The sequence below is a fragment of the Triturus cristatus genome, chromosome 4_1 (genome assembly GCF_964204655.1).
Source record: "Triturus cristatus chromosome 4_1, aTriCri1.1, whole genome shotgun sequence".
NCBI lineage: Eukaryota > Metazoa > Chordata > Amphibia > Caudata > Salamandridae > Triturus > Triturus cristatus.
Window position 1 is genome coordinate 881457765 of NC_140585.1, and position 26966 is coordinate 881484730.

Below are 26966 nucleotides of genomic sequence, written 5' to 3' on the forward strand. Positions count from 1 at the left end.
TGGTGGCCAAGCGGAACACTGCACAAATGTGGGGAGTGGGAGAACCTCTCAAGGTAAAGTCTTGGAAGGCAGACATTGATTGGTGCATGTTCCGGGAGAAATGTTTTACGGGGGTGCCCCAAAAAGTGGTCCACCATATGGAATAAATGGAATGCCTATAGAGGTAATACCTGTGTCCCCCCTGCTATCCCAGAACCAGAAGACCCGACTACAATGTAGCCATTGTTAATCACCACAAACTATTTATGTAACATGTAATCATGATAGTATCCGATCTAAAGTTTCTGCCTACCTTATTTGTGACCTGTGAAGTCGACTTGAATTTGTTAATAAAAAGAATTCCAAAAAAAATAAAAAATTGGACGGTGGTGCTTATCATTTTCGCAAGCGTATATTGTGACAAAATACCCAGAACTGTACGTTTACCTATTGAATTATATGGATGTGATCCCCAGAGTACAAATCATGTATGGGGGATATGCATAAGGAGTTTCGCGCTCGCCTAGCATGGGATCCTGAGGCAAAATGGGGAAAAATTGACACCAATCTCTATCAGTAGACTATGGGTTTGGAAAATCCGGTAACAACACATTTATGGTGTGTGGCATAAAGGCTTATGTAGGAGAGACTACTGTAAATTCCGGCATGAATGCTCCAAGTGTGTGGGTAGACATGCCCTCATGCAGTGTCATGGGTCTGGAGGTAGTGGATAGGGGACAAGGCAGGCCAATGGGATCAGCACCAAGGGGCACACAGCAGGCAGCAAGGTCATCAGGTGACTGGAAAAAGGGGAGAACGTGGGGCACATGAAAGTATGGCCAAAGGCTCATACGCTAATTGATGGAAAACGATTGGAATGGTGGTTGGCAGGTTACTAGGACAAAGGGAGGGCAAAGATGTTTAGCGATGGTTTTCTGGAAGGATTTTGGCTGGAGTACAAGGGCCCCAGAGCAACAAGGTGGGTGCAGAACTTAAAATTCACACATAAGTAAGTCGTACGAGCGAAGCTACAGAAGGAAGTTGTGGAGGGCTGAATGGCAGGGCCATTTGGGACATGGCCTATATCTAATTTGATCGTGTCACCCATTGAGGTAGTGCCAAAAAAGTAAAAGGTAAATTTCGACTTATACAGCACTTGTCATGGCCAGAAGGAAGCTCCGTCAATTATTTTATTCCGGGGGAGGTTACATCCGTATCATTTACCTTGGTGGATATGGCTATGGCCTTGGTGGCACAGGTGGGAAAGGGTGCACTCATGGTGAAGTGTGATGTTAAGGCAGCTCTTTGGCTGCTTCCCGTACATGCAGAGGATTTCCAGTTGCTGGGCATACAATTTGAAGGGCAATGGTATGTTGACGAGGCATTACCCATGGGCTGTGCCATCTCTTGTGCTCTATTTGAGCAGTTCAGCTCCTTCCGACAGTGGGTTTTCACGTGGCACACGGGGAAGAGGACAGTGAGGCGCTATCTTGATGATTTCTTATTTGGGAATCAACCAGGTTCTGCAGACTGCCAACAACAGTTGGGAATTTTTCAAGAGCTCATGGGTGACAGGGCGCCGCTGGCACGCAAAAATACAATGGGGCCAGCCACAGTACTCTTATTTTAGGTATTGTGTTGGACTCAGTGTCCACGGAGGCATGCCTCCAGGTGGACAAGAGGGTGCAGATGCAAATGTTACTAGACGGCATGTTGGAAATACCCAAGGTGACTGTCAAAGAAGTACAGGTCATGCTATGGCACTTGCATTTTGCATATAGAGTAGTTAGGTCGGGTCAGACTTTTTGTACGCATCTGGGTATGTCCTTAGCTGGGCTGTCATTACCTCATCACTACATGCGTTTGTCCGCTGGCACACAAGAAGACAGGCGCATGTGGCAAAGGTTCTTGGAGGATTTCCATTGCATTTCGATGGTAACCCAAAAGGAATGCGACCGAGACATGCAGATATGTTCTGATACTTCTGGAAGCTTTGGGTTCGGGTTGTATTGGAAGGGCAGGTGGTGTGCAGAAGAGTAGCCCATGGCATGGAAGCAAAGTTTTTCCCCTTAGTGGTGGCAGTAACACTTTGGGGACAGGAACTGGCTTACAAGAGGGTGTTATTCATAATAGGCAATATGGCAGTGGTGCATGTGGTAAACAGGCAGTCGGCAAGGGATGAGTACATCCTCAAGTTGTTGTAAGTCCTCGTGATCGGTTGTTTGAGATATGATGTAGCCTTCATGGCAAAACATGTGCTGGGGGTGGATAATGACAATTGCGGATGCTTTGTCACATTCACAGTGAGAGATGTTCCATGGGATGACCATGGAGGCAGACAAGGACAAGACACCTGTGTCGGCAGACATGTGGAATATGGGGGAGAGAGGATGCTTTAGTTGGTGGTAGGGTCTTTGGCAGAATCCACCGGGAAATCGTATTCGCAGGCTTGGAAGGAGTTTCTAAGGAGGGGGGGCAAAATGGAGGTCATAGCTTTGGAGTAGGGGAGAAGACATAGTACAGTTCATCCTTACATTGCTTGAAAAAGGTCTGTCTAAAGTTACCATAGCGGGGAAATTGGCTAGAATTGCCTTCATGGTCAAGCTGTTCTGGGTTTATTCGCCATTGGCCTGGGAGCTGGGAGGAAAGATGCTAGAGAGGTGGGTGAGGGAAAGGGGTCGTTGGCCATGGGTGAGGAGGCCATTATCTAGGCATTTGTTAAGAAAGCTTTTGGGTGCACTGCCAACATTGTGCAGGACAAAAGAGGAGATGGTTTTGTTTTTCACACTAACGTAATGGATGTTTTCAGTGCCTTCAGGGTCACTGAACTACTGGGGAGGAAAGGGGTCCCCGGGTTGGATTGGGTGGACGTGGGGGATATGAGTGGCAGTATTGAATTGTGGATTCATCAATCTAAGACAAATTAGAAGGCAACAGAGAAGTTGGTGTTGCTGCAGGCATTCCCAGTCTTGAAGGTGTGTCCCTTATGTTGGGGATCAATGTGGAGGGCGGTTAGCGGACCTCCCAAGGAGCGGTTTTTCACCAAGATGATGGCGCACGGGTGACAGCTTACCAGCTGTTGTGGGGAATGTGGAAGGCACTGTCGAGTCAGGGGGAAGCTATGGGGGATTATGGAACATTTTCTTTTATGATTGGTGTGGCCATGGAGGCAGCTCAGTGGGGTTGGGGCAGGGATATGATTATGCAGTTGGGGCGCTGGTCGTCTGAGTGCTTTAGACAGTATGTGCGCATGGAGAACGGGAGATTTATGAGTCGTGTCATTTCGTCTGATTCTCACATATGTTGTTCTCTTTAGGTGCTGTCGCTGGACTGGAGGCAATTGAATTGTTGATATGAATTGTAGGACATTCATTTATTAAGTGCCCAGTAATGCATGAACTCCAGAAACGACAAGACGTTAATCTCGGGCTTGACAACCACTACTTTAAAGTGGCTTGGAATGGGAAAGGTGGTATGAGATAGCGGGATTTGTTACAATGCTTGAAAACGTTACTGAAGAGGTATAGATGTCCAGACATTATTGTTTTGCACCTGGGTGAAAATGATGTGGTGGTCTGCAAAGGTTTGGCTTTGTTAAAAGAAACAAAGAGGAATATCCTGGAAATTAAGAGGCAGTGGTCAGGAACTTTTGTCATCTGGACGGAATTCATTACAAGGAGACAATGGAGGGGGCGATGAAGCCCGCTGCAATTGATAAGGCCAGGTGCAAAATAAATAGGGACATGCAAGTTTTTTGTACAGACAAAATGTTTGGGTGGGTAGAACATCCAGAGTTTTTTAGGGGGGTGGAGTTCATTGGTCGTAGTACGGGATGGAGCTATACTTGTTGCAGGTAAAAGAGGTGCTATAGAGAACATTGAAGGGGGCCAGGTGAGACAGAGGTTCTGAGGGGTTGGGGGAGGGTCAGAAAAGTTGGGAGTAGGCCTTTTCGGAGTGGCAGTGGGTGGTTTCAGTTGCGATGGTTATACAATAAGATGATGGTTGTGAACATAGGAGAACCAGGACAATGGGGTGGTAATAAAGTTAAACCTGAAGGAAGCAACACATTTAAAGTTAAGATTTAGGATACTTAGATAGTTAGATGTTAATTGATCTGGGTTAAAGTGCTGATGGATGTAAAGGTGAACAGTTCAATGCCAGGGTAAAGATGTTAAGAGTGTTGGGAGTTTTAAGGGTTGCATTGGGGGGAAGTAGGTGAAGTATTGTATAGTGAGAAGTAGTTTTGTGGGGCAAAGGCCTAGAGTTTTTGATTGATGTGATGTGCACCTGTCTTCAATAAAGTGGCCTTTTTCACACAAGAAGCGGATATGTGGTCTGTACTGCCCCTTTTTGGCCCACTTGCATCGTCCCGCAGTGCTTTCAGAGTCCACACATCCTCGTCAAACACTCCTCAACCGATACCAATAGCTCATAATACAGCTGGACGCTGCTGTTGAATTGTTAACTGCATTGTCAGTGTTGGACTTATGACAATGTTTATCACTTATAGCTAGGCAGGCCAGATAACCGTGTTGATTACTGTTTGATTGCCCACGGATTATCTGCTAAGCCCTGGCACACATAAATCACCTGTGTGTTCTCTTTACAGCCATCTGTTCCTTCCTCTCCTGTGTTGCTGTGAGTCTTAGGCTGTCGTAAGCTAGGAAAGGTTAATGGAGTCTTAGACAGTGCTTGTTAATGGTGGCTGGTAGGAGGGGATTGTCAGCGCTGCTGATGTACTGACACATCTTTCCTGCACGCCAGGGCTGTAAATGAGGCAGCGCTGCACTGGAGAGTCAGTTAAAGTAGCACTTACAAGGATAATGGGCAATTCTGATGAAAATCTTTCTTTTTTAGTCAATCACGTCCTTTCTGAGCATAAGGACTGAAAATTGATTCTCACAACTAAGTGTCTTTCTGTTCAAGCCAGCCTCATTCACAAACCTTCTCCTTCCCATTCACAGAACATCCCTTCAGTCATAACAAGTCAAGTATCGACAAGGAGGCGCGCACTTGCATTGGCTGGAATGGAAATAAGTTCACAGAAGTAAAGTTCTAGGATGGTTATTATAGCGTCAGCTTAGGAGAAAGGGTTATTCTGGGTTCATTATTATAAAAAGGCCTCTGCAGAGTGATTGTAATCAGTGTTGTCCGTTCCTTGGGTTTGCTGGAGAGATTCTGAAATGCTTCTGAGATGCCACATTCCTCTGGTTTATAGTGTGCATAGTCAGGGTGACCATTTTGTTATGAAAATCATTTCTATTAGCTTAGTGTGCTTGAAAAGTGCCAGATGGAAAGTGCTTTTTTGTATACATGCAGCAGATGTAGCAAGTTTGGGGGTACTGCACATGTCTTCCAAAGTGGGAGACACAGATTGAATTAAAGACCAAGCAGCTAAGCACAGGGTGTCAGCCACAGTCCAAGACCATGGCCGGCACGCTTGGTCCTTGTAGCTTTCCCAGTACTCAAAAGGGAACTGTAAATAGGCACTCTGCTGGTATGGCCTATAGACGCCCTCAGTCCAAGACCATAGCAGGCACGCTTAGTCCTTGTAGCTGTCCCAGCACTCACAAGGGATCTGTAAATAGGCACTCTGCTGGTATGGCCTATAGACGCCCTCAGTCCAAGACCACAGCAGGCACGCGTAGTCCTTGTAGCTGTCCCAGCACTCACAAGGGATCTGTAAATAGGGGCCTAATAACAACACTGCAGGTTGCAGGCTTGAATTCAGAATCATATTGCTAAAACAAGAGTCAATAGCCTTCCACATGAGCATGATCTCAAGCAAGTGTGTTCCAGGCAAGAGTGGGAAATAGGACATCGAGCATTAGATGCTCTGGCAAGAATTACCAGAGCATTGCGCATGCATATATTCAAGTACAGGCCAAGTATGATATCAAAATAGCAAGATCCAAAAATCACCTTACAAAAATACTGTGTCCTAAATATCATTCACAACAATATTGATCCACTAAAGGTAATAATGGAAAATCTACACCCGGTGGAGCAACAGCTTTGTAAGTGATAATTAGGCCACAAAATGTATATCAGAATATATTTTTGTCAGTATTCTAACATGCAATCAAGTAGCTGAGTAAATACTGACCGAGCCTAAAGAATACTGGGTAAGTAAGTATGCCGGTGCTGATCAGTATTTGAAAAGCATTGGGTAGTAAGGCTCCACCAGCTTTTTCAAGGTGTTAACAGAGCAGACATTCAGGTACCAGCAGGATGTATGGAGCATGGAGTAAACATGCATGCTCCTTCCGTGTATGATCCGGTACTGCACTTAATTTTAATTTCAGAGGATCAGGTATGCACATGTGAGGATCCATCCCAACCTTCAATCAGAAAACGTTCTTGAAAAAGCTTAGGCCCACTATCGAACAGCATTCAGGGGATCATGGGGAAAGCAGGTGCTACGGGGCCTTGTCTGTGGGGATTTGGGCTGTTTGCCTCTGATGTCCTGGGGTCCAGCCTCCTATGGGTTTGTAAAGTGGGCCAAGTACAAACCATCAGCAATTGTCTTTTCGTGGTAGTGATGACGAGCAGTCACAGGCTTCTCATGGGAGGTAGTATGGGGTGCACATACTCAGAACTCAACAATCACCCAGCAACATAGTAACTGACTGTCCAATCCAATGCTTTACTTTAGAAAAGGAAAGTAATTTCTTACACACACATAAAACGGAATGCTATAAAGGAAACACTAACCGGAACAGCTAAAGCAAGATGTGCTTGGGTTACTGCACCTTAGAATAGCACCCATCCCAGCCTTTACCCAGCCGACCGTCATCCGCTAAGGCTAGGCAGGTTCTCGCTAGGGTTATAGTGTTTATGCAGCATAAATCAAGGATCATGTGCAGATAACACCTATTCACCAGAAGCAGCGTTCAGTTCAATACAGTCCCTTTTAATGTGTCACCAGTTGCAGGTCTTTGTGTTCATATCACAGCATGTGGAGAAATGGCAAAAACGCATCTTTGCTCACACACACTTCTTGATGGAGACATGCTGTTTCCAAAAGCAGCATCTGGCAGGTCATGGTGAAAGATGACCGCAGGGGTCCTCAAGTTCTTAGACTCTCAGTGGCCCAACAGGATGGGCAAGGTCTTTCCGAACCACTTACTGTTCATGTGATATATTGCAGGATGGCTTCACCACCCAAAGAGGGTCGGGAGGTGTCAGCGGCACGATGAACAGCCACGGGCACACTTCTAGGTCATAGCGGTGCAAGCAGCCACAGAGCACTTCTTACCACAGCAGTAGGTCAGCTTCAGTCACACGTCTTAGCACATGGGTAAGGTCTTCCACAGTTGTTCTTCTTGGCACAGTGGCAGTTTCACCACAGTCACACTTCTTGACACAGGCCCGAGGTCGATTGTGGATCTGTGTTTCTGGCCAGGTACCGCAGTACCGGAGAGACTGCCGCCCACCACTACTCAGGGCTCAGCGACTGCTCTCCTCCGTCTTCCTTTGCCTGGCAGACCCCAATAGCATTGGGGTCTTACTGCTTCTGGCTCTCCGTGGGTGGTAGGCAAAGTTGGCAGGCTCATTCTCCTCTCAGCAGGCAGGCTGGCTTCTTGGAGCTTCAAGTCACATGAACAGCTTCTTTCAGCAAGGGAAAACTCCAGGTGATGTCCCCTCCCCTCCAGGAAGTTGACCGTCAGTCAGGCACCAGCTCTGATTGCACAGGAGACACCTGAATACTCTGCGGAGCATTCTCTTCCTTGGCTAAAGAGAACTTGGAACTGGAAAAATTGAATCAGTGGTTCTAACTTTAATACAATTAAAAGCTGAGAGAAAATGAGGATCCTCTGTTTGCACTTCCAGAGCCTGTGTGGGATGGTTCGTCGCTCAAGTGCCCTTTCCAGGCTGTTGTCCAGCCACAGCGTTTGTGTAGAGTGATGCCCCTCACAGCAGGTTAGTCTCCTGCCTGGGATACCTACAATAAAGGCACAAAGAGGTGTGGGTTTTCTACACCAAATGATCAACAACCATATTGAAAAGTAATCAGGTGAAAGACAAATGTTTAGTCTTGCATTAAGGCCCCCTTTCACCTTTAGCATCAGAGACGGCAGTACAACTCCTCACCGTCACCCTCTGCCAAGGGGCAGTGCCACGGGAAGACTAATCAGCCGCTCCGCTCAGCAAATGGCAGTATAGCATTTCTAAAGGAGCCTTATCGCCTTTCTTCCCACTTGAGCATCTAGGTCTCCTCCCTCAAACTTCAGGAAAGTTAGCAATATTTGTTTTCAGTTTTATAAAGCGCATCACTCATTCCAATGGGATATCAGGGTGCTAGCTTTTCGCCCTACCCTTTCTTAAGGCATACAGTAGTGCTGGCACCAGCATCATTATGTCCTAAATAACCATGTTCTTAAGTTTTTCCTGTACCCAGATGATCTTTGATGAGATGTAGATCTAAAGGTACTTAGCTGCAGTGCACAGCTGCCTGATATGTACATGAGCAGCCTCCTGCTCCGACTTTCTTTACACTTCCACTCACTGGAAACCAGCCTCACCTCCATCATATGCACGTAAACGGGCCGTAGGTATCCAATCGAGTCCCAAGGGTCTCCATTCCTCTGTCTCACTCATACTCACAGTGCATGTACCATCCATACCACGTAGACAAACACACAACATATACTTAAGTGATTAGCACTAGGACGTGGGCTAGCACACACAAGTGGAACTTTACACAAGCGAGCCAGTAGGCTTCTACTTCAGTGATGCAGATAAAAGGTGTGGTCAAAACTATTGATTCCCAAAACACTGGACACATGCTGAACTCATTACAGGGACAGTAGTCCACTGTCAGTAGAGCTGGAGCCTGCTTGATGCACATATCTGTGTCACGGGGCAGGCCCAGGACCGGACTCGTTTCAAGCCACAGCCATGCACCTCTGTACACACAATAGATTAGCCTGAGGCTAGGGGCAAATTTAAAAAAAACAGGATTTGCAGGTATTTGCAGCTGGGTCCTCAGAGCAGGAGAACCCAACGGCCAACCATGCAGGTGACATTCCAGTCGCAACACCCTCGTTATAAGTGGCCTTGTGTTTGTTGCAATATTTATCACACCTGATGAATAACGATACCCGGGGGGAGTGGGGGTTATTATTAATTGGGTGTGGCTTGATATTCCCAATGACCAATTTCCACACAAAATCCGCATTGTCTCGGAAGTTACTGTGTGTTTTTCTCCTGGTGCATTTCAGCAGGTTCTGCCTGCGAAACTGACCTGGGGAGATTGTGAGGGGGATTCCCCATGCACTCTCTTTTGCATTACTCGTACTTCTAATGTGCAGTGACAGGAAACACTGCACTTGTTGGCATGCCACATGCCACTCGTTATATGGGCCTTAGAGTGGCATTGCTGCTCAGACTGACTGAAGGAATGTTTTCTGCTTAGCATCCCTTCAGAAACGAGGGTCAGTCTCGATTAAATAAGCAATGAACATAGAATAGCAAATACGTCACATAAATACTCTTTAGATGATTACATTCCACAAAATCAGAACTTAATTAATTTCAAGCACAACAAATAAACTTGCACAAGTTTATAAAAACCCTAACCACCCTGATTATGAACATATTTTCTATAATACAAAGGAAGTGGGACCATTCAGTTGTTGAAAATTGAACTATTAAAAAAATGTCTGACACATAATGAGGTGCCTATCGCCAGTACTACGAGCCCCCATGTCATGCATGATACCTCAGCCAGGCCTGGGTTTCTGACAAACAGCATTTTACAGGCTGTGCTGTATTAGCCAATGCTTGTTGAGGTAAAATCCAACCAACACGTCTGTGGCTAAAAGCCAGAGTTGCCTTAAGTGTACACATGAGATGGCACCTCTGGCAGCTCCACATAAAAAACATTTATTTCCTCGTTAAGATGTTGAAACTTTTACTTGTGTTTGTTTTCTGCTTGAAAATGTTCTTTGCTTTTTGATTGCATCGTATTTTGAATAAAATGCAGGTCAGGGGCAATCATTTCACTTATTTTCTTTTACTGTGCTCCTCTCTGGCGTTTTCTCCGCCATTGTTTATATTTCAATACAGACAGAAAGGCCTAGAGTTACTAAGGGTTGCACATGCCTTATATAAGTGTGCACTGTGCCCACATGCCTGCTCATTGCTAATGAAATTGGTGCAGTGATTCCCATGGGTTTCCACCACGCGAGCCCCATGCAGAGCATTAGAAAACCCCATAAGTGTCCCGTTCAAAGTCTTTCTAATGTGATGTGCGAGGGATGAGAAGCTCGCTGAACCATGCTGTGTTTGACCCATGCACCCCCTGGCTCGAATGATTTTTGTTAGGACCCACTTTCCTTTCCTCTGATGCAATATTGCCACTACATAGAGGTAAACTCTGTTCCTGGAACATAACATGCATCTCTCGCTCAACCAGTTGCCAAGCCAGCAATTCCACATAATGCACTAGGGTCTCTTATTCTAATTTACCTCGAAAATAGTTGGCACAAATGCTGCTGGCGGAATTCAATAAGCCAAGTATAACAGTGGTTCAGTGGAATCAGGATGGCTTGTGCTGTCATCAGCATCTGGCTAATCTCACTCTGGAGCATCATTCGATGCTTCCAGGGAGACAAGCAGTGCTATGTGAACAGGTATAGTTTGCAGACACATCAGTCCACAAGCCCTGCTCGTGCTCCACAGCTCACTTCACAAGATCCAGGGGTATATTTACTAATCTTACATGCAATGCAGGGCAACAAGCAAAGTTGCTGCATTGCGTGAATGGGAGAGAGCAGAAATGCTCCATATTTACAAAGCTATGGAGCATTTCTGCTCTCTCCTTGCGCCGGCACAGCGTGTGCTGCCTAGCGCCAACACAGGCACCCTTGCACCATAGTGAAAGGGTGCTTGTGTCATGAGCAGGACTGTTTTTGTGCACAAAAACAATCCTTAGAGGTGTTTTCCTCTTTCGCAGTGTGATGCAGAAGGCATCACGCGTAAAAAGAAGTCGCAAGGAGAAATAAAGATATTTCTGCTCTTTATTCCTCACTGGTAAGGTGTAGCATTTTGATGCATTCCCAGGTTTACTAGCTTTAGTCAGTCTTGAAATGCACCAAAATCCATGGGTGACTGCATGGGAACACCCATGCTCCACCCATGGGAAGCCTCCTAGCTTGAAACATAACACAGAGCGAGCACAAGGTGGTGTAAGTCGTCCCTTGCGTTGCATTGTAAATATTACTGAAGCCTTTGCGTCGTCATTCATTGCCTTGCGTGACACAAGGACAGCACAAAGGCTTGATAAATGTGGGTCCCAGAAATTGAAGAATTGCCTGGCATCCACTTCCATGAATGCACTGCTTTCTGATCTGTGTCAAGCTGTAGGCACAAAAAAGGCTCAATAAGGAGCTTTGCTTTCTGCTTGCAAGAAAAATGATAACACTCAGCCTCAGCACACAATGTAATGCAAAGAGGAAAAGATACCGCCCCCTAGTGATCTGTAAACACCACCCAGGAGTATCTGGCTAATAAAGGAGCCAGGAGGATCTCTTATATGGATCAGAGACATGGGATGCCTTGAAGAGGTTGAAAAACATTGCAAGTCAAAATTAAAAAATGCAAAACATTGACAACTTTGATTGACTTTTCTAAAGCAAGCGAGAAAGAGCCAACACGTTCAGCCTGTATGATAATTGATGAACATGCAAGAACCACCAGGCGCTCTAGTGACTCAAGTAAGCAGTGGTGCAAATACGTAGAAGTGTTGTACATAGGAGTATCTGCTATGGCACGGTGTAGTGTTAGGAAGTTCCTACACTTGTTCCTGCTCCCAGTGTGTGTGCACAGTGCACACACATATGCACAGTAGCTGGACACACCATGTCACTGCAGCTGCCATTACATGGTGCGCTGGTGTCTGCTCCCAGTGACCCTAGATCCGTGTCACACTGCTGCCGGGTGTGCCTCTGCCCTACTCTGAAATCCCCATCCCTAGAGGGCAGAAGTATGGTGGATCCTGTGCCTCTGTCCTATGCCAGAGCCTCATCCCTAGAAGGTAGCAGTAGGGTGGATCCTGTGCCTCCGCCCTACGCTGGAACCCACATCTCAAGAGGGTAGCAGGAGGGTGGATCCTGTCCCTCCGCCCTACTCTGGGGCCCCCATCCCTAGAAGGTAGAAGTTGGGTGGATCCTGTGCCTCTGCCCTACGCCAGAGCCTCATCCCTAGAAGGTAACAGTAAGGTGGATCCTGTGCCTCCGCCCTACGCTGTAACCCCCATCTCAAGAGGGAGCAGGAGGGTGGATCCTGTCCCTCTGCCCTACGCTGGAGCCCCCATCCCAAGAGGGTAGAAGTAGGGTGGATCCTGTGCCTCTGCCCTACGCTGGAGCCCCCATCCCTAGAGGGTAGAAGTAGGGTGGATCCTGTGCCTCTGCCCTACGCTGGAGCCCCCATCCCTAGAGGGTAGAAGTAGAGTGGATCCTGTGCCTCTACCCTATGCCAGAGCCCCATCCCTAGAAGGTAGCAGTAGGGTGGATCCTGTGCCTCTGCCCTACGCTGGAGCCCCCATCCCTAGAGGGTAGAAGTAGGGTGGATCCTGTGCCTCTGCCCTACGCCAGAGCCCCATCCCTAGAGGGTAGAAGTAGGGTGGATCCTGTGCCTCTGCCCTACGCCAGAGCCCCATCCCTAGAAGGTAGCAGTAGGGTGGATTCTGTGCCTCCGCCCTACGCTGGAACCCCTCATCCCTAGAGGGTAGAAGTTGGGTGGATACTGTGCCTCTGCCCCACGTCAGAGCCCCATCCCTAGAAGGTAGCAGTAGGGCGGATCCTGTGCCACCGCCCTACGGTGGAGCCCCCATCCCTAGAGGGTAGCAGTAGGGTGGATCCTGTGCCTCTGCCCTATGCCAGAGCCTCATCCCTAGAAGGTAGCAGTAGGGTGGATCCTGTGCCTCTGCCCTATGCTGGAACCCCCATCTCATGAGGGTAGCAGGAGGGTGGATCCTGTCCCTCCGCCCTACTCTGGAGCCCCCATCCCTAGAAGGTAGCAGTAGGGTGGATCCTGTGCCTCCGCCCTACGCAGGAACCCCTCATCCCTAGAGGGTAGAAGTTGGGTGGATACTGTGCCTCTGCCCTACGTCAGAGCCCCATCCCTAGAAGGTAGCAGAGGGTGGATCCTGTGCCACCGCCCTACGGTGGAGCCCCCATCCCTAGAGGGTAGCAGTAGGGTGGATCCTGTGCCTTTGCCCTATGCCAGAGCCTCATCCCTAGAAGGTAGCAGTAGGGTGGATCCTGTGCCTCCGCCCTACACTGGAACCCCCATCTCAAGAGGGTAGCAGGAGGGTGGATCCTGTCCCTCCGCCCTACTCTGGAGCCCCCATCCCTAGAAGGTAGAAGTTGGGTGGATCCTGTGCCTCTGCCCTACGCCAGAGCCTCATCCCTAGAAGGTAGCAGTAGGGTGGATCCTGTGCCTCCACCCTACGCTGGAACCCCCATCTCAAGAGGGTAGCAGGAGGGTGGATCCTGTCCCGCCGCCCTATGCTGGAACCCCCATCCCAAGAGGGTAGAAGTAGGGTGGATCCTGTGCCTCTGCCCTACGCTGGAGCCCCCATTACTAGAGGGTAGAAGTAGGGTGGATCCTGTGCCTCTACCCTATGCCAGAGCCCCATCCCTAGAAGGTAGCAGTAGGGTGGATCCTGTGCCTCTGCCCTACGCTGGAGCCCCCATCCCTAGAGGGTAGAAGTACCTCCTGTGCCTCTGCCCTACACCAGAGCCCCATCCCTAGAGGGTAGAAGTAGGGTGGATCCTGTGCCTCTGCCCTACGCCAGAGCCCCATCCCTAGAAGGTAGCAGTAGGGTGGATCCTGTGCCTCCGCCCTACACTGGAACCCCTCATCCCTAGAGGGTAGAAGTTGGGTGGATACTGTGCCTCTGCCCTGCGTCAGAGCCCCATCCCTAGAAGGTAGCAGTAGGGTGGATCCTGTGCCACCACCCTACGGTGGAGCCCCCATCCCTAGAGGGTAGCAGTAGGGTGGATCCTGTGCCTCTGCCCTATGCAAGAGCCTCATCCCCAGAAGGTAGCAGTAGGGTGGATCCTGTGCCTCCACCCTACGCTGGAACCCCCATCTCAAGAGGGTAGCAGGAGGGTGGATCCTGTCCCTCCGCCCTACTCTAGAGCCCCCATCCCTAGAAAGTAGAAGTTGGGTGGATCCTGTGCCTCTGCCTACGCCAGACCCTCATCCCTAGAAGGTAGCAGTAGGGTGGATCCTGTGCCTCCGCCCTACTCTGGAACCCCCATCTCAAGAGGGTAGCAGGAGGGTGGATCCTGTCTCTCTGCCCTACGCTGGAGCCCCCATCCCAAGAGGGTAGAAGTAGGGTGGATCCTGTGCCTCTGCCCTACGCTGGAGCCCCCATCCCTAGAGGGTAGAAGTAGGGTGGATCCTGTGCCTCTACCCTATGCCAGAGCCCCATCCCTAGAAGGTAGCAGTAGGGTGGATCCTGTGCTTCTGCCCTACGCTGGAGCCCCCATCCCTAGAGGGTAGAAGTAGGGTGGATCCTGTGCCTCTGCCCTAGAAGGTAGCAGTAGGGTGGATCCTGTGCCTCTGCCCTACGCTGGAGCCCCCATCCCTAGAGGGTAGAAGTAGGGTGGATCCTGTGCCTCTGCCCTATGCCAGAGCCCCATCCCTAGAGGGTAGCAGTAGGGTGGATCCTGTGCCTCTGCCCTAAGCAAGAGCCTCATCCCCAAAAGGTAGAAGTAGGGTGGATCCTGTGCCTCTGCCCTACGCTGGAACCCCCATCTCAAGAGGGTAGCAGGAGGGTGGATCCTGTCCCTCCGCCCTACTCTAGAGCCCCCATCCCTAGAAGGTAGAAGTTGGGTGGATCCTGTGCCTCTGCCTTACGCCAGAGCCTCATCCCTGGAAGGTAGCAGTAGGGTGGATCCTGTGCCTCCGCCCTACGCTGGAACCCCCATCTCAAGAGGGTAGCAGGAGGGTGGATCCTGTCTCTCTGCCCTACGCTGGAGCCCCCATCCCAAGAGGGTAGAAGTAGGGTGGATCCTGTGCCTCTGCCCTACGCTGGAGCCCCCATCCCTAGAGGGTAGAAGTAGGGTGGATCCTGTGCCTCTACCCTATGCCAGAGCCCCATCCCTAGAAGGTAGCAGTAGGGTGGATCCTGTGCTTCTGCCCTACGCTGGAGCCCCCATCCCTAGAGGGTAGAAGTAGGGTGGATCCTGTGCCTCTGCCCTAGAAGGTAGCAGTAGGGTGGATCCTGTGCCTCTGCCCTACGCTGGAGCCCCCATCCCTAGAGGGTAGAAGTAGGGTGGATCCTGTGCCTCTGCCCTATGCCAGAGCCCCATCCCTAGAGGGTAGAAGTAGGCTGGATCCTGTGCCTCTGCCCTACGCCAGAGCCCCATCCCTAGAAGGTAGCAGTAGGGTGGATCCTGTGCCTCCGCCCTACGCTGGAACCCCTCATCCCTAGAGGGTAGAAGTTGGGTGGATAGTGTGCCTCTGCCCTACGTCAGAGCCCCATCCCTAGAAGGTAGCAGTAGGGTGGATCCTGTGCCACCGCCCTATGGTGGAGCCCCCATCCCTAGAGGGTAGCAGTAGGGTGGATCCTGTGCCTCTGCCCTACATCAGAGCCTCATCCCTAGAAGGTAGCAGTAGGGTGGATTCTGTGCCTCCACGCTACGCTGGAACCCCCATCCCTAGAGGGTAGCAGGAGGGTGAATCCTATCCCTCTGCCCACAAAGAATATTACTTTGGAAGGTGGTATTTATAAAGGAGCACACACGGCTGAAACCACTGGTACAGAAGGACTAAAAGGTATGCTTGTTCTAAGGGCTGATGTTCTAAGGTGTCAATCACAGTCCCTATTCTGGGGGATGGGGAAGGAGAGATGCCCATCATGCACAGCCTTTCAGGAATGTATATGGCATTGCTGGGCTGCAGTCTCTGCTCAATTTATCTTCAAGGGTCATTGACCAATATAGTGACCAGCAGAACCTTTACAATTACAGTTTAGTGTGGCTCTGAAGCTGAATGCCAACAGTGCGTGTAGCGGGGACGATTATCACTGTCAGTTTGACAGGACTGTGTCTGCTGCAGAGAGGAGTTTTAGGAAACTTCCCAATGCTAATTTAAGGCTCATTCACATACAGGCAAATTTAGGCCACAACAGTGAAATGCACATTCATATTGCTGGCAAATAACATAGTCCATTTTCTTTTCACTGACTCCTAGTTGGCTTGTGGAAACTTTGGAGCACTTTTGTATTTGGCCTTTAAGCCCACTATGCAAACAATGGTGCAACCTAAACTGTCTTTGTGAGTTTTCATTATGCATAATAACTATTCTGTGCTTTTAGCAGTTTTATAAATCATCGAGACTCGGACCCAGTACTCTAGCTTCGAGGTCGAACGCCTTATCCGTTAGGCCACATCCTCTCCCCTACTTTAGTTGAATGTAGTTTCCTAACTGCATTGACTGTCTGTTCCTTTTTTAAGTCACCTGTAGACAGATCCGACAGGATAGTGTGGCCGCATAAGGCCCGCGGGAGACTACATGATTCAGAAGGGTTCTTTTGTGTGCTGATGACACGATGTAGCCGGTCGTCACAGCTTAGTTTCTGCCGTGTAAATGGCACAAGGCTACTTTAGAGCTTCCTAATTTGTTGTGTTAGTCTTTGCATAATTGCACCAATTGGCTTGTCATATGTGTGCTATGCAAGCGCGCTGATTTATTCAGTAAATCCAGGAATTGATGGTAATCTGACTTCTTGACACCTGGGATCATAACACCTTGGTTAGGGCAAGGCTGGACATATATGGTATATATAGGTCTCCAAAAATGCTAAATAAAAAAAAGCACCAACTGCAGAATCACAGAGCAAGACTGCCCCAAAACTGCCAAAAACCAGAAAATGTAAACTCAGCACTGAAATCACTTCCCTGGACACCCTTAGAAGAGAGCGTCAAGTGCAGGGCTCTTTGCATGATTCATAAAGCATATTAGAAGAAGGGCCTAGGGGACATGAAGAATACAGCCACCAGCCACATCTCACAGAGGAATCTCCGGTCAGTGATGGAAGATCCCTTGTAGTCCAAAGCTCAAGGCTGTAGAACACTCTGAACAGAACCTTTAGGGCAGAACCCAACCAGTATGACTGAGAAAGTCTTAAATACTGAAATATTCAGAATAGCTGGAGGTGGGTCACAGTCGGATGTTAGTGAGGGAGGCAGGCCCTGGCAGTTTTTTCTACCCAGCCCCTGGGGAAGCACTGCCTGGTCCTGAGAGGCTGGAAATGCTTGCTTGCTGCTTTTTTTCCTGGGGACGATATTGCACCGATGCTGCACAACTGGTCCTCCGTAACAAAACCGGCCCTCACCGCTGCAAAACCAGTCCCCACCCTTCCAGCCTCCCGAGGAAACACCCGATGCCCGGTACAGCCAGTCCAGCCCTGGAGGGAGGAGTATGGAATAAAGGCCACGCCCTGAAGATAGTGGGGGTCCTGCTGCTCCACAAGGGTTGACTTTAATTTGATCTCAACAGATAGCGCCATATTAAACTTGCCAGTAAATAAATAAAAGGAGATTGGCTATTGTAATTTGTGATACAACATTGTAATGTCTGGCAATAGTAGTTGTGGGCCGACCAAACCAGCCACTGAAACTCTACATTTTCTCTATGTACACCGGCCTACATAGAGAAAATGGCCTCCCCATAGACGCATGTGGGGTCGCGTCCCAGACAATCACAACGCTGCCATTGCAGCGTTGTGATTGCCCTAGGGGAGGGGAGGGAGGCTGCCTGATTCCTGTGTGGAGCGGAGAGAGGAGACGCGACGCAAGACCGGAGGTGAAGGTAAGTTTAAATTCATTTTTTTAAATTAAATTAAGCCCCCCTCCCCACGCGACGCCCTCCCCGCGAGTCATGCCTGCCGCGACTGCTAGGGCGATGGTGCACCAACTGTGACATGTTATTTTCTCAAGCCATTATAGTATCATGCCAGGAATAGGTAACTGTCTGGTCCCATGAGAATATGGCATTATAGACTGGTTAATATCTAACTGTGATATCAGGGGTGTTTCATTTCTGGTGCCAATGATATCATCATGGTAGCCAGTGTTTATTCACTGATGATATGTCTTTACATCAAGGGATGGAATTTGTACATGGTAATGACATTGTCGTGCCTAGAATGATGGATTTCTTTTCCCATAATATGGTGGCATACTGAGCTGATTGTTTTTTTGTGCCCTGTCAACATGAAGAAGGAAATGCCCGTTTTGAAAGAAAACAAACATGCAAATAACACACCCTCACACACACAGCTTTATTCCATTAAACGTCTATCTGAGTATTGCTGAAGATATAAAAAGCACAGTATTTTGTCTGTGCAATGCACAGCTGCCCCCATCCGAACCAATCCAGAGAAACAGAGAAATGTCCTTTGGCACACCGACCCATATACATAAAACATCACAAAGATCCCCCTAAATCAATCCAATTTTATTTTCACACTTGCATTAATAATTTGGAACTCACCACTGACCAAGTTCTCTGCTACCCACACACAACCAAACACCAATAAGCAACAGCAATAGCAAATGATGATATTTCTAGTTGGATTTCTGCCCTTCCCATACCTGCAGGTAAAGGCACCCAGGAAGTGAAATGACTCATAATACCACAGTAAAAGGGGATTCGCCGTACACAAAGTGTGAATAACATAACACAAAATACGCCACAGATTAGTTACCCTTGGATGATCATGACCTCAGCTTGTTAGGGGTGATGTCATGAGCAAACTGAAACTTCATTAATCTCCACGTCATGCTTTTGATCACTTTCATTCAAAACATTCACTAGTACTCCTGAACAAGGACATAACACTTGTGTTAGTAGAAAATCAGTGAAAAACCCCCCTTGACAGATTCTATAGTGCAATACGGCTAACACGGAGACATTCACAGCGTAGATTCTTGAGGGCACAAGATATGGGTCACATTAATGCCAACATTATTTCTTTCATGTTTCAGGGCACTGCAGGGCTTGATGGAAAGAATGGATTGAAAGGTGCAAAAGGTGACCGAGGTCTCCAAGGCCAAAAGGGGGAACCGGTGAGTAGTGCATATGAACACAAAAGTAGACGTGGGTCGAACATAGATGTTTGCAAAAAGAATGCACTTTTGAAAGGGAAAATGTATCCCTACAAATGTTTGATTTGGGCAGAATTTTAAAATGAAATGTATTACTCCATCCTTGAAGATTTTAGATAAATGTTGGGACTGCTATCAGTTCCAGGTCTTCAATGTGGGTCGCCATTCAAGCACGCATCCTTCAAGCTGGGATAGCTGCCCTACTGCTCACTGTAGAACAAGTGTGATCCCTGTTTGACCCGGAATGGTTCAATACTCCACAGAGTGGACGAGGGTTAGAAACTTGACACCACAGATGGCAGAAATACAAAATATATCATTTTCTTTAACTTAATGTGCCTTGCAGGGCTACGAAATTGCACTTAGTATATCTCTTGAAATAATGGACAACATATCAAGACTTTCTGAATTTCTTGAGAAAGTAAATCCTAATTAGAATTTACGTTACTCGTGATGGTAGTAAGAAAAAAGTTGCAGAATTTGCAAATAATTCTTCCAAATTTGGACTATTTTAAAGATTGTACCATAGATTGTTTCAAATCAAGCAAGTAATAAATTCCAAAGTTCCACATTTTCATATATATCCTACAGAGTTCTGAAAGTTCATCCAGAGAATTTCATTTTGTAATGTGTAGAATTGGATTTAGTATCTGTCCAGCAGGGATGAAATACAAGCATGTCAGACGTTTTGCCGGACCTGGATTGGCAAACTAAGAGCATCCGATGCCATCTACTGGCATTAGCCCCATTATAGGCCTCACCGTTAATAAAAAGAGCTGGCTAGCATTAAAATGTATACCTAAATGTTGCAGGTCGACTGTGGGGCCCTGAAAAAGTGTGGGGTCTGGGGAACATTAAAACCCCCACCCCATTTTCCTACCTCCCATTCTGACAGGCCTGATGAATAGATGGTCTGAGGAAATTAAACATTTAAGTAAGCTTTGGCAGCTATATCAGTTCTGTTTTTGTGTTTTTTATGGGTGATCCTATGTATACTGATGGCCTGTTGTATGTATTTTCCTGGCCTGCTCTACTCAATCATGTATGTTTTTGTAGGGATTCTGACAATGCATACCTTACTTACCCAATACTACATTCAACTAATCCGTTCAACACAGTAAACAGGACTCCTTGCACTGACCCAACACAGTCCTGATAGGCCACTGGATGGATATCAAGGCCTCCCCTGATCATCACCTAGGGTTAATGCACTCACAAAACAACCTGCCAGGCAAACAGCGAGTCAGTTAATCAGACTGCAACTAAACACTTTAGGCTTGTCCTCCAGCACAACGATATACAAAAGGGAAGGGAGGGCCTAAGGGAAAATTTTGAAGACCAGTTAATACTAAATCCCCAATATGCAAAACAAACAAGTCTAAAGGTCTCGAAAGGACACCTAAACCTATGGTGGCCTCAGTGTCTGTACGTACACTATGACACTAAATCTACACAGGAAGTCCTACCTAAAAGGACGGAATCCCATCACTCCTTGTCCGCCAGCACCCCACTAAACATCAGAATCTGTCAATATATTCATTTTGTCCCAGCACAACTACACAGCTGGCATTGCAGCTCATAAATCCAATCAAACTGTGGTCTATCTATGTCAGAATCCCCAAACCTCTCATATCATACCAGTCCCTAGTGACTCCCTGGGATCAGAATATTGGCAAAATGATTGCTGTATAAATACATCAATCATTACATGGCATAACTTAACATAGCGTATCATAAGATCACATTACATAAACAGGACTGTTAAGGAGAAAAAGCCAGTATCAGAAATGTTGTTCTTCCATCAAATTTCTTTAACATAAGATGGAGGCATAGGATTAGCACAATCAGAAGATTCCACGTCAGGAGCCAGGCCTTCTCTGAACCCTTCGACACTCGTCTAAATTTTGGGACTCCTAACATTTCAAAGAAGCTGATCTCAGGGTGTGACTAGATTTGTACCAGAGCGATACTCTGTGACGTAAGCAGGTGATCAACCTTTGAACACTGGTTCAAGGATCTGTAACTACATTCAGTCTGGCATGAGGGATTGATTGACTGATTTCACAAGGGCCATTAAAGGTTACTCTGCAGAGCTTATCAGACAAGTATTTTTCCCACTGAAGAGAATCAAAGAAGAAAGTTAACAATACAAGGGCCATTAAACAAAATGGAAGCACCAAGGCCAAACAAAACAGAAACAAAAACATGCTGGAGTTCATCACACATTTAACGATAACTTGTCAAGAAAGTGACTTAGATTTGTCAGTTAATCCAATTCAAAGAGCAGTTGTCAGTTAATGTAAAACAACCAGTCACAGTGTGTTCATCAGTTACTCAATCTAACAAGTATTTCCAAAGCCAATAGGTCTCGCCTACACAAGAGTGATTGGACTTGTCAATGTATTTTAGCCATGTTGTACAGAAGCGCGGCTGCTGAGTAGCATGGCTGAAAGTTAGAACAAAGCGATATGACGTGGCCAGCACTGACCACAAGGGGCAGATATCCATTTTCTTAGTTCTGAATTATTCTGTGCCCTCATAAAAAAAAAGCTTTTTTAGGAGCAAATGACAATAAGGCCTAATAAGCAAACGTAGAGCAACAAGGCATTAAACAAGCAATAATGAAAAAATTATAATAATAACCCTGATCCATAAACGGGTGCTAGGGCTGCAATCTACTTAAAGTAGTCTGAAGTTGTCAAAAACAAGAAGGATCATGGAATGGCTGCATGTCAAAAACTCACAAATGTAGAAAAGGCATTCCAGGAAAAAAACTCACTTGCGTTAGTGCGGAGGGAGGGATTGAGAAAGGGGCTGCAAGTAAAAGGAAAGAAAAGTCCCTGTTATAGCAGTGGAAGGGCAATGGACAAGGGTAGCAGTGCTTGGGCCATGCTCCAGGGTAGGGACAAGCACACGGAGAAGAAGTGAATAGTGACGATAAAGTCATCCAATGGTAAGCAATGGGAAGGCTCTAAGTTGCCAGTAAGTAGACAACATTTCTCACATTTGACAGCGCATGCACTGCATCAGGTGAGACCTAAGGTAAATGTAATGGGGTGAGGGAGGGAGTGATCTTTCAAAGAAGTGAAGGTGCCCAACAGACATACCAAAGGGCATAACACAGCCAACAATCCCCACAAATTATTTAAGGGTGCTAGACAGAAGGCAGGCGACCCCCCCCCCCCCACCTGCGATTAATGCCGGAAGCTACTAGTTTAGGGGTGGGTTGAGGTAAAGGGAGGGTAAGGTGAATTTATGGTTAAGGGCTGGGTAGACATAAAGGGAGATAATGGTGTTGATTTTAAGGTCTGGGCGGGTAGAGGTAAAGGGAGGTAGGGGTGATTTTAAGGTTCCGAGTGGGCAGGGGTAAAGGGAGATAAGGGTGATGCTACAAAATTCTCACCAACCCATAATCAAGGTGCTTAGACTCCTAAACAGATCATGCATACCATGAGCACCTTAAAACTCCTCCTTTCCTGGCACACATTATTTATAGACTCATGGACAGCTCCTTCATTCCTAGAGCCTGCTGCATGTGGACATGCACAGCGTGTGCTTCCCTAGTACTCATCATTCATTGACCCTGACCAATGGGTCGAGATTACAAGTTGGATGTTATTTAACGCTTCCAGTAATTCCTATCCTTGATTAATTTTCGACAGGTGAAGCCTGTCAAAATTTAACAGGGGAAAAGTCTACAGTATTTACTGTAACAATAGGATTTTGAAGCCAGAAGCATGAAAATCGGCAACTATTGCCTACAAACTCGGACTAGGTGCTATTTACCATTCCTGATAAATAATGTACTCTGGGGTATCCTTATTTATGAAGTGCAATGTATAGCACATCGATTTCGACGACCTTGGAATCAGGGCAAGGGGCTTGTGTATTTCTGTGACATTCCTTGTGCACACATGCATAAACGTATGTGCAGCTATTACATTCTTGGAGCTCACCATCCAGAGACTCGTGGACAGGCCGTGCTTCCCTGGTACTCATACTGCACAGACTCACATACAGCTGTTGCATTCCTGGCGTTCACCATGCATAGATTCGCAGACTCTTCTTCTTGTGTTCACCCGGTATAGACTCATGGACAGCTCCTGTAGCCCTGATACATATTATGCATAGACTCATGGACAGCTCCTGTAGCCCTGATACACATTATCCATAGACTCATGGACAGTACCTGCTTTCTTGGTGCAAGTTATGCCTCAACTCATGGACCATGTCTTCATTCTTGCTGCACTTTAAGCATAGCCTAATGGACAGGTCCTGCATTCCTGCTGCACAATGCACATAGACTGCTGGACTTTTAAACATAATGCATAGACTGAAGAAAAGTACCTCTCTTCTTGATGCACTTTAGGAAGTGGCTGATGGTCATGAGGTGTTGTATTGTTCACTTGCACAGACTAGTGGACAGCTCCTGAATTCCCAGGGTTTGGCACGCATAGACCCGTAGACTAGGCAGTGGAAGTACTCACCAGGCATTGAATCCTGGCACTTCCTACATTTCTAGTGCTCTTCATGTATAATATCACGGACCAGTGGCGTAAGGACACTTGAGGACCCTCCTACCCCCTCCCTGCAAGGGTGGACCTCCGGACTCAACCAGGAGCTCTCAGGCCAGGGTACTCTGCGGAGGGGGTCCCTGGAGCTCGGGGACCCCCGCACCACGGGAGCAGTGGGGAACTATGTTATGCCATTGTAGACACGGACATCTGCATTCCTCATGCTCGCCATGCAGGGACTCGTCGACAGCACTGGCAGTTCTACATTTCAAACGCTCATAATCAGTGCTTTAAATGGGAAATTAGAAGTGCCAGTACTCCCTAATTAGACTCGGTGGACAGTTAGGGGCGTGGCTGGGGGCGTGGCTGTGAGCGAGGCATTTAACAATAGCACCTTTTTTGTTGCGTGGATCAGAGGTTGGGGAAGTTTGAACCATTCAAACAAACATCGTATAGCCATTGTATGGCCTTTTCAGCGCCACACAGAGTTTACTTAATAAACTGTAATACAGCTAGAAGAGACCACCTAGGCTCACGAATACAGGAGCCTAAGCACTCCTCCAAGGAGCTTTTCAAAATACTTAAGGAGTTCACAAACCCTGAAGTAAATACACCATCCATCACCCCGACACAAACGCTATGTAATGATTTAGCAAATCATTTCAAGGACAAGATTGACAAGATATACCATTCCCTGACGGCAGGAAAAGTTTCCAATGGGATACCCCCTTCTGGGAGAGACCCCTCACAACCCAGACTAGACTCCTTCACAATCATTACCATAGATCGAGTGGAAACCTTGCTGGCGCAAACTAAATCCGGTGCACCCACAGACCCGGTGATGCCATTTATAACGGCTGAACTAGCCCCAATCCTAGGTCCCTCACTAACCGAGGTCTGCAACATTTCCTTGGCCTCAGCCACCTTCCCAAGGAACTGGAAAAAGGCGCATATTAAACCTCTGCTTAAAAAGGTGCTGGCAGACCCGACAGAGTTGCAAAATTATAGACCAATCTCCCTCCTTCCAAGTAGCTCGAAGGTCATGGAGACACTGGTAAATAAGCAACTGATGGGATATCTAGAACAGCATAGTCTACTCGACCCCTCGCAATCAGGATTCCGTGCAGCCCACAGCACGGAGGTGGCATTGGTGGAAGTCGCTGACACCATCAGGATGTCACTGGACAGAGGGACCCCCACTATGCTGGTGCTCCTGGATCTACCGGCGGCCTTCGACACCATCTCCCATCGTGTCATGTTGGACAGGTTGCGGGAGATTGGTGTCGGAGGACGAGCCTGGTCATGGGTGCAGAGCTTCCTTAACAACAGAACTCAATGTGTTCAATTAGACACATTTGTCTCCCAGACCACGGCAGTAGACAAGGGGGTCCCGCAGGGCTCAATCTTAAATCCAACCTTATTCAACATCTATGTGGCTCCGCTGGCCACCTTCATTAGATCCTGTGGCTTTGAGACAATCTCGTATGCGGATGACACGCAGGTGATAGGCCCCATCGAGACGGACCCAGCGGAGACGAGCGCTAAGTTTAAGGCCTGTATGTTGTAAATCGCCACCTGGATGAGCGAGAATTTTTTGCAGTTAAACTCCAATAAAACGGAGATCCTTCTGTTCGGTAAGGCCACGGAGATATGGTCCTCGGACTGGTGGCTATCGGAACTGGGGGAGGCACCTAACCCAACGATACAGGCACGGAATCAGGGTATACTGATCGACAACAAGCTCTCGCTGGAGGAGTTTGTGAAATCAGTATCTGGAACCTGCTTTGGTATCATACGGATGTTGAGGAAAATCTTCCCATGGATCCCTGTGAAGGACAGAAAGACCTTAGTACAGGCCTTACTAGTCAGTAGACTAGATTATGGCAATGCACTTCTAGTAGGAATCAGGGAGGACCTTGCAGCGAGACTACAAGTAGTGCAAAATACAGCAGCACGACTGGTCCTTAATAAACCAAGGCGTACCCCCTCCCGCCCTCTCTTGTAACAGCTGCACTGGCTGCCTGTGAGGAAGAGAGCAGTATTTAAGCTACTAGTGATTGGGTTCAGAGCACGGTAGGGGACAGGTCCGCTGTATTTAAGGAAGAAAATAATAGCCTATACACCTGCTCGCTTACTAAGATCTAGCAACCGGAATTTGCTTCTCCCATGTAAAATCAGGAAAACCAAGACGGGAGGAAGCGCATTCTCGCATCTAGCCCCTCTCCACTGGAATCGGTTGCCGGAGGAGCTGCGTGCCTGCCCCAGTCTGGAACAATTCAAGAAGCTCTTAAAAACTTGGCTTTTCTAAAGCCGTAATCCCTGTTTTAGCCGCTAGCACTGTGCTGCCAAAAGCGCGGAGAGATCCCTTCTGGGATGATTCGTTGCGCGATATAAGTCCTAATAATAATAATAATAATAGCACAACAAAAAGTTAAAGATGTAGCACTGCCGAGAGGGTGTAGTCTCGATAGTTGTAAACTGTCACCATGAAACCCACATTCTAATCCTTCTGCTTCTGGAGTTGGGCGTGAGAGGGAGTAAGTGCCATCTTGTCTCTTCCAGCGCTGCCACTACATGTGGGCATGTGACAGCGGGCATAGGCACATACGCAAACATTCAAGAAAATTCAAGTCCGCATTTGAGGCGACCTTACATTTTTTTTTTTAATACATGTGGCTGCGGTCCCGTTTATGTGTTGTGTGCCTCAGCTCAATTTCTCCTTCCTCAGTCAGGTCAACTAACACTCAACTCCCAAGATGTACATTAGCAGACAATGCAAGTATCAGCTTGTATGTCATAGGTGCAAGCCTTCATTTTTGGCAGTTTGATATTGCGCAAATTTGGCCTATGGGCATCAAAGCGCTTTAAATGACAATAAGAACATTTGCATTAAAGCTTACTTTTTTAAGCACTGATACTTAAGTGAGTTGCCCAGAATCACAGGATAATGAGCCGACGTTGGGATTCAAGCCTGGTTCCCCAGTTAGACTGACTGCAGCTCTGGCCACATCCTTATTCTTGTTGCGATGCCAATTAGAGCTTAACAGTGCAGGAGCAACCCAGCACAGGAATACACTACCCGTTGCCTGCCAGAGCGGCACATTAACAGTTCCAGCTGAAAGGGTCATTTTTAGTAGTTTTTGCGGTGCCCGTACCCGTACTTCAGGGCTTGAGCCCCACTGCTTCTGGGAGTACTGGCACTCTCCTTGCCCAAAAAGAAGTTCTGGTAGTCCTGGAGAGAAAACTGAGAAGTGCCGGTACTCAGTACGGGTGAGTACCGGCCCATTTAAAGCACTGCATAATGCATAGACTCCTAGACAGCTCAGCGGCTGGGGCTCACCAC

At 47.6% G+C, this 26966-nt stretch overlaps 1 protein-coding gene across 1 annotated transcript in view; it reads left to right on the top strand.

Moving 5' to 3' along the window:
• Window positions 1-26966, top strand: part of LOC146855703 (uncharacterized) — a 1104791-nt gene that overhangs the window by 925303 nt on the left and 152522 nt on the right. The window contains exon 90 of the mRNA XM_085653597.1: window positions 18990-19070. Within this exon, the coding sequence (XP_085509723.1) occupies window positions 18990-19070 (81 nt within the window). The remainder of the gene's footprint in view (window positions 1-18989; window positions 19071-26966) is intronic.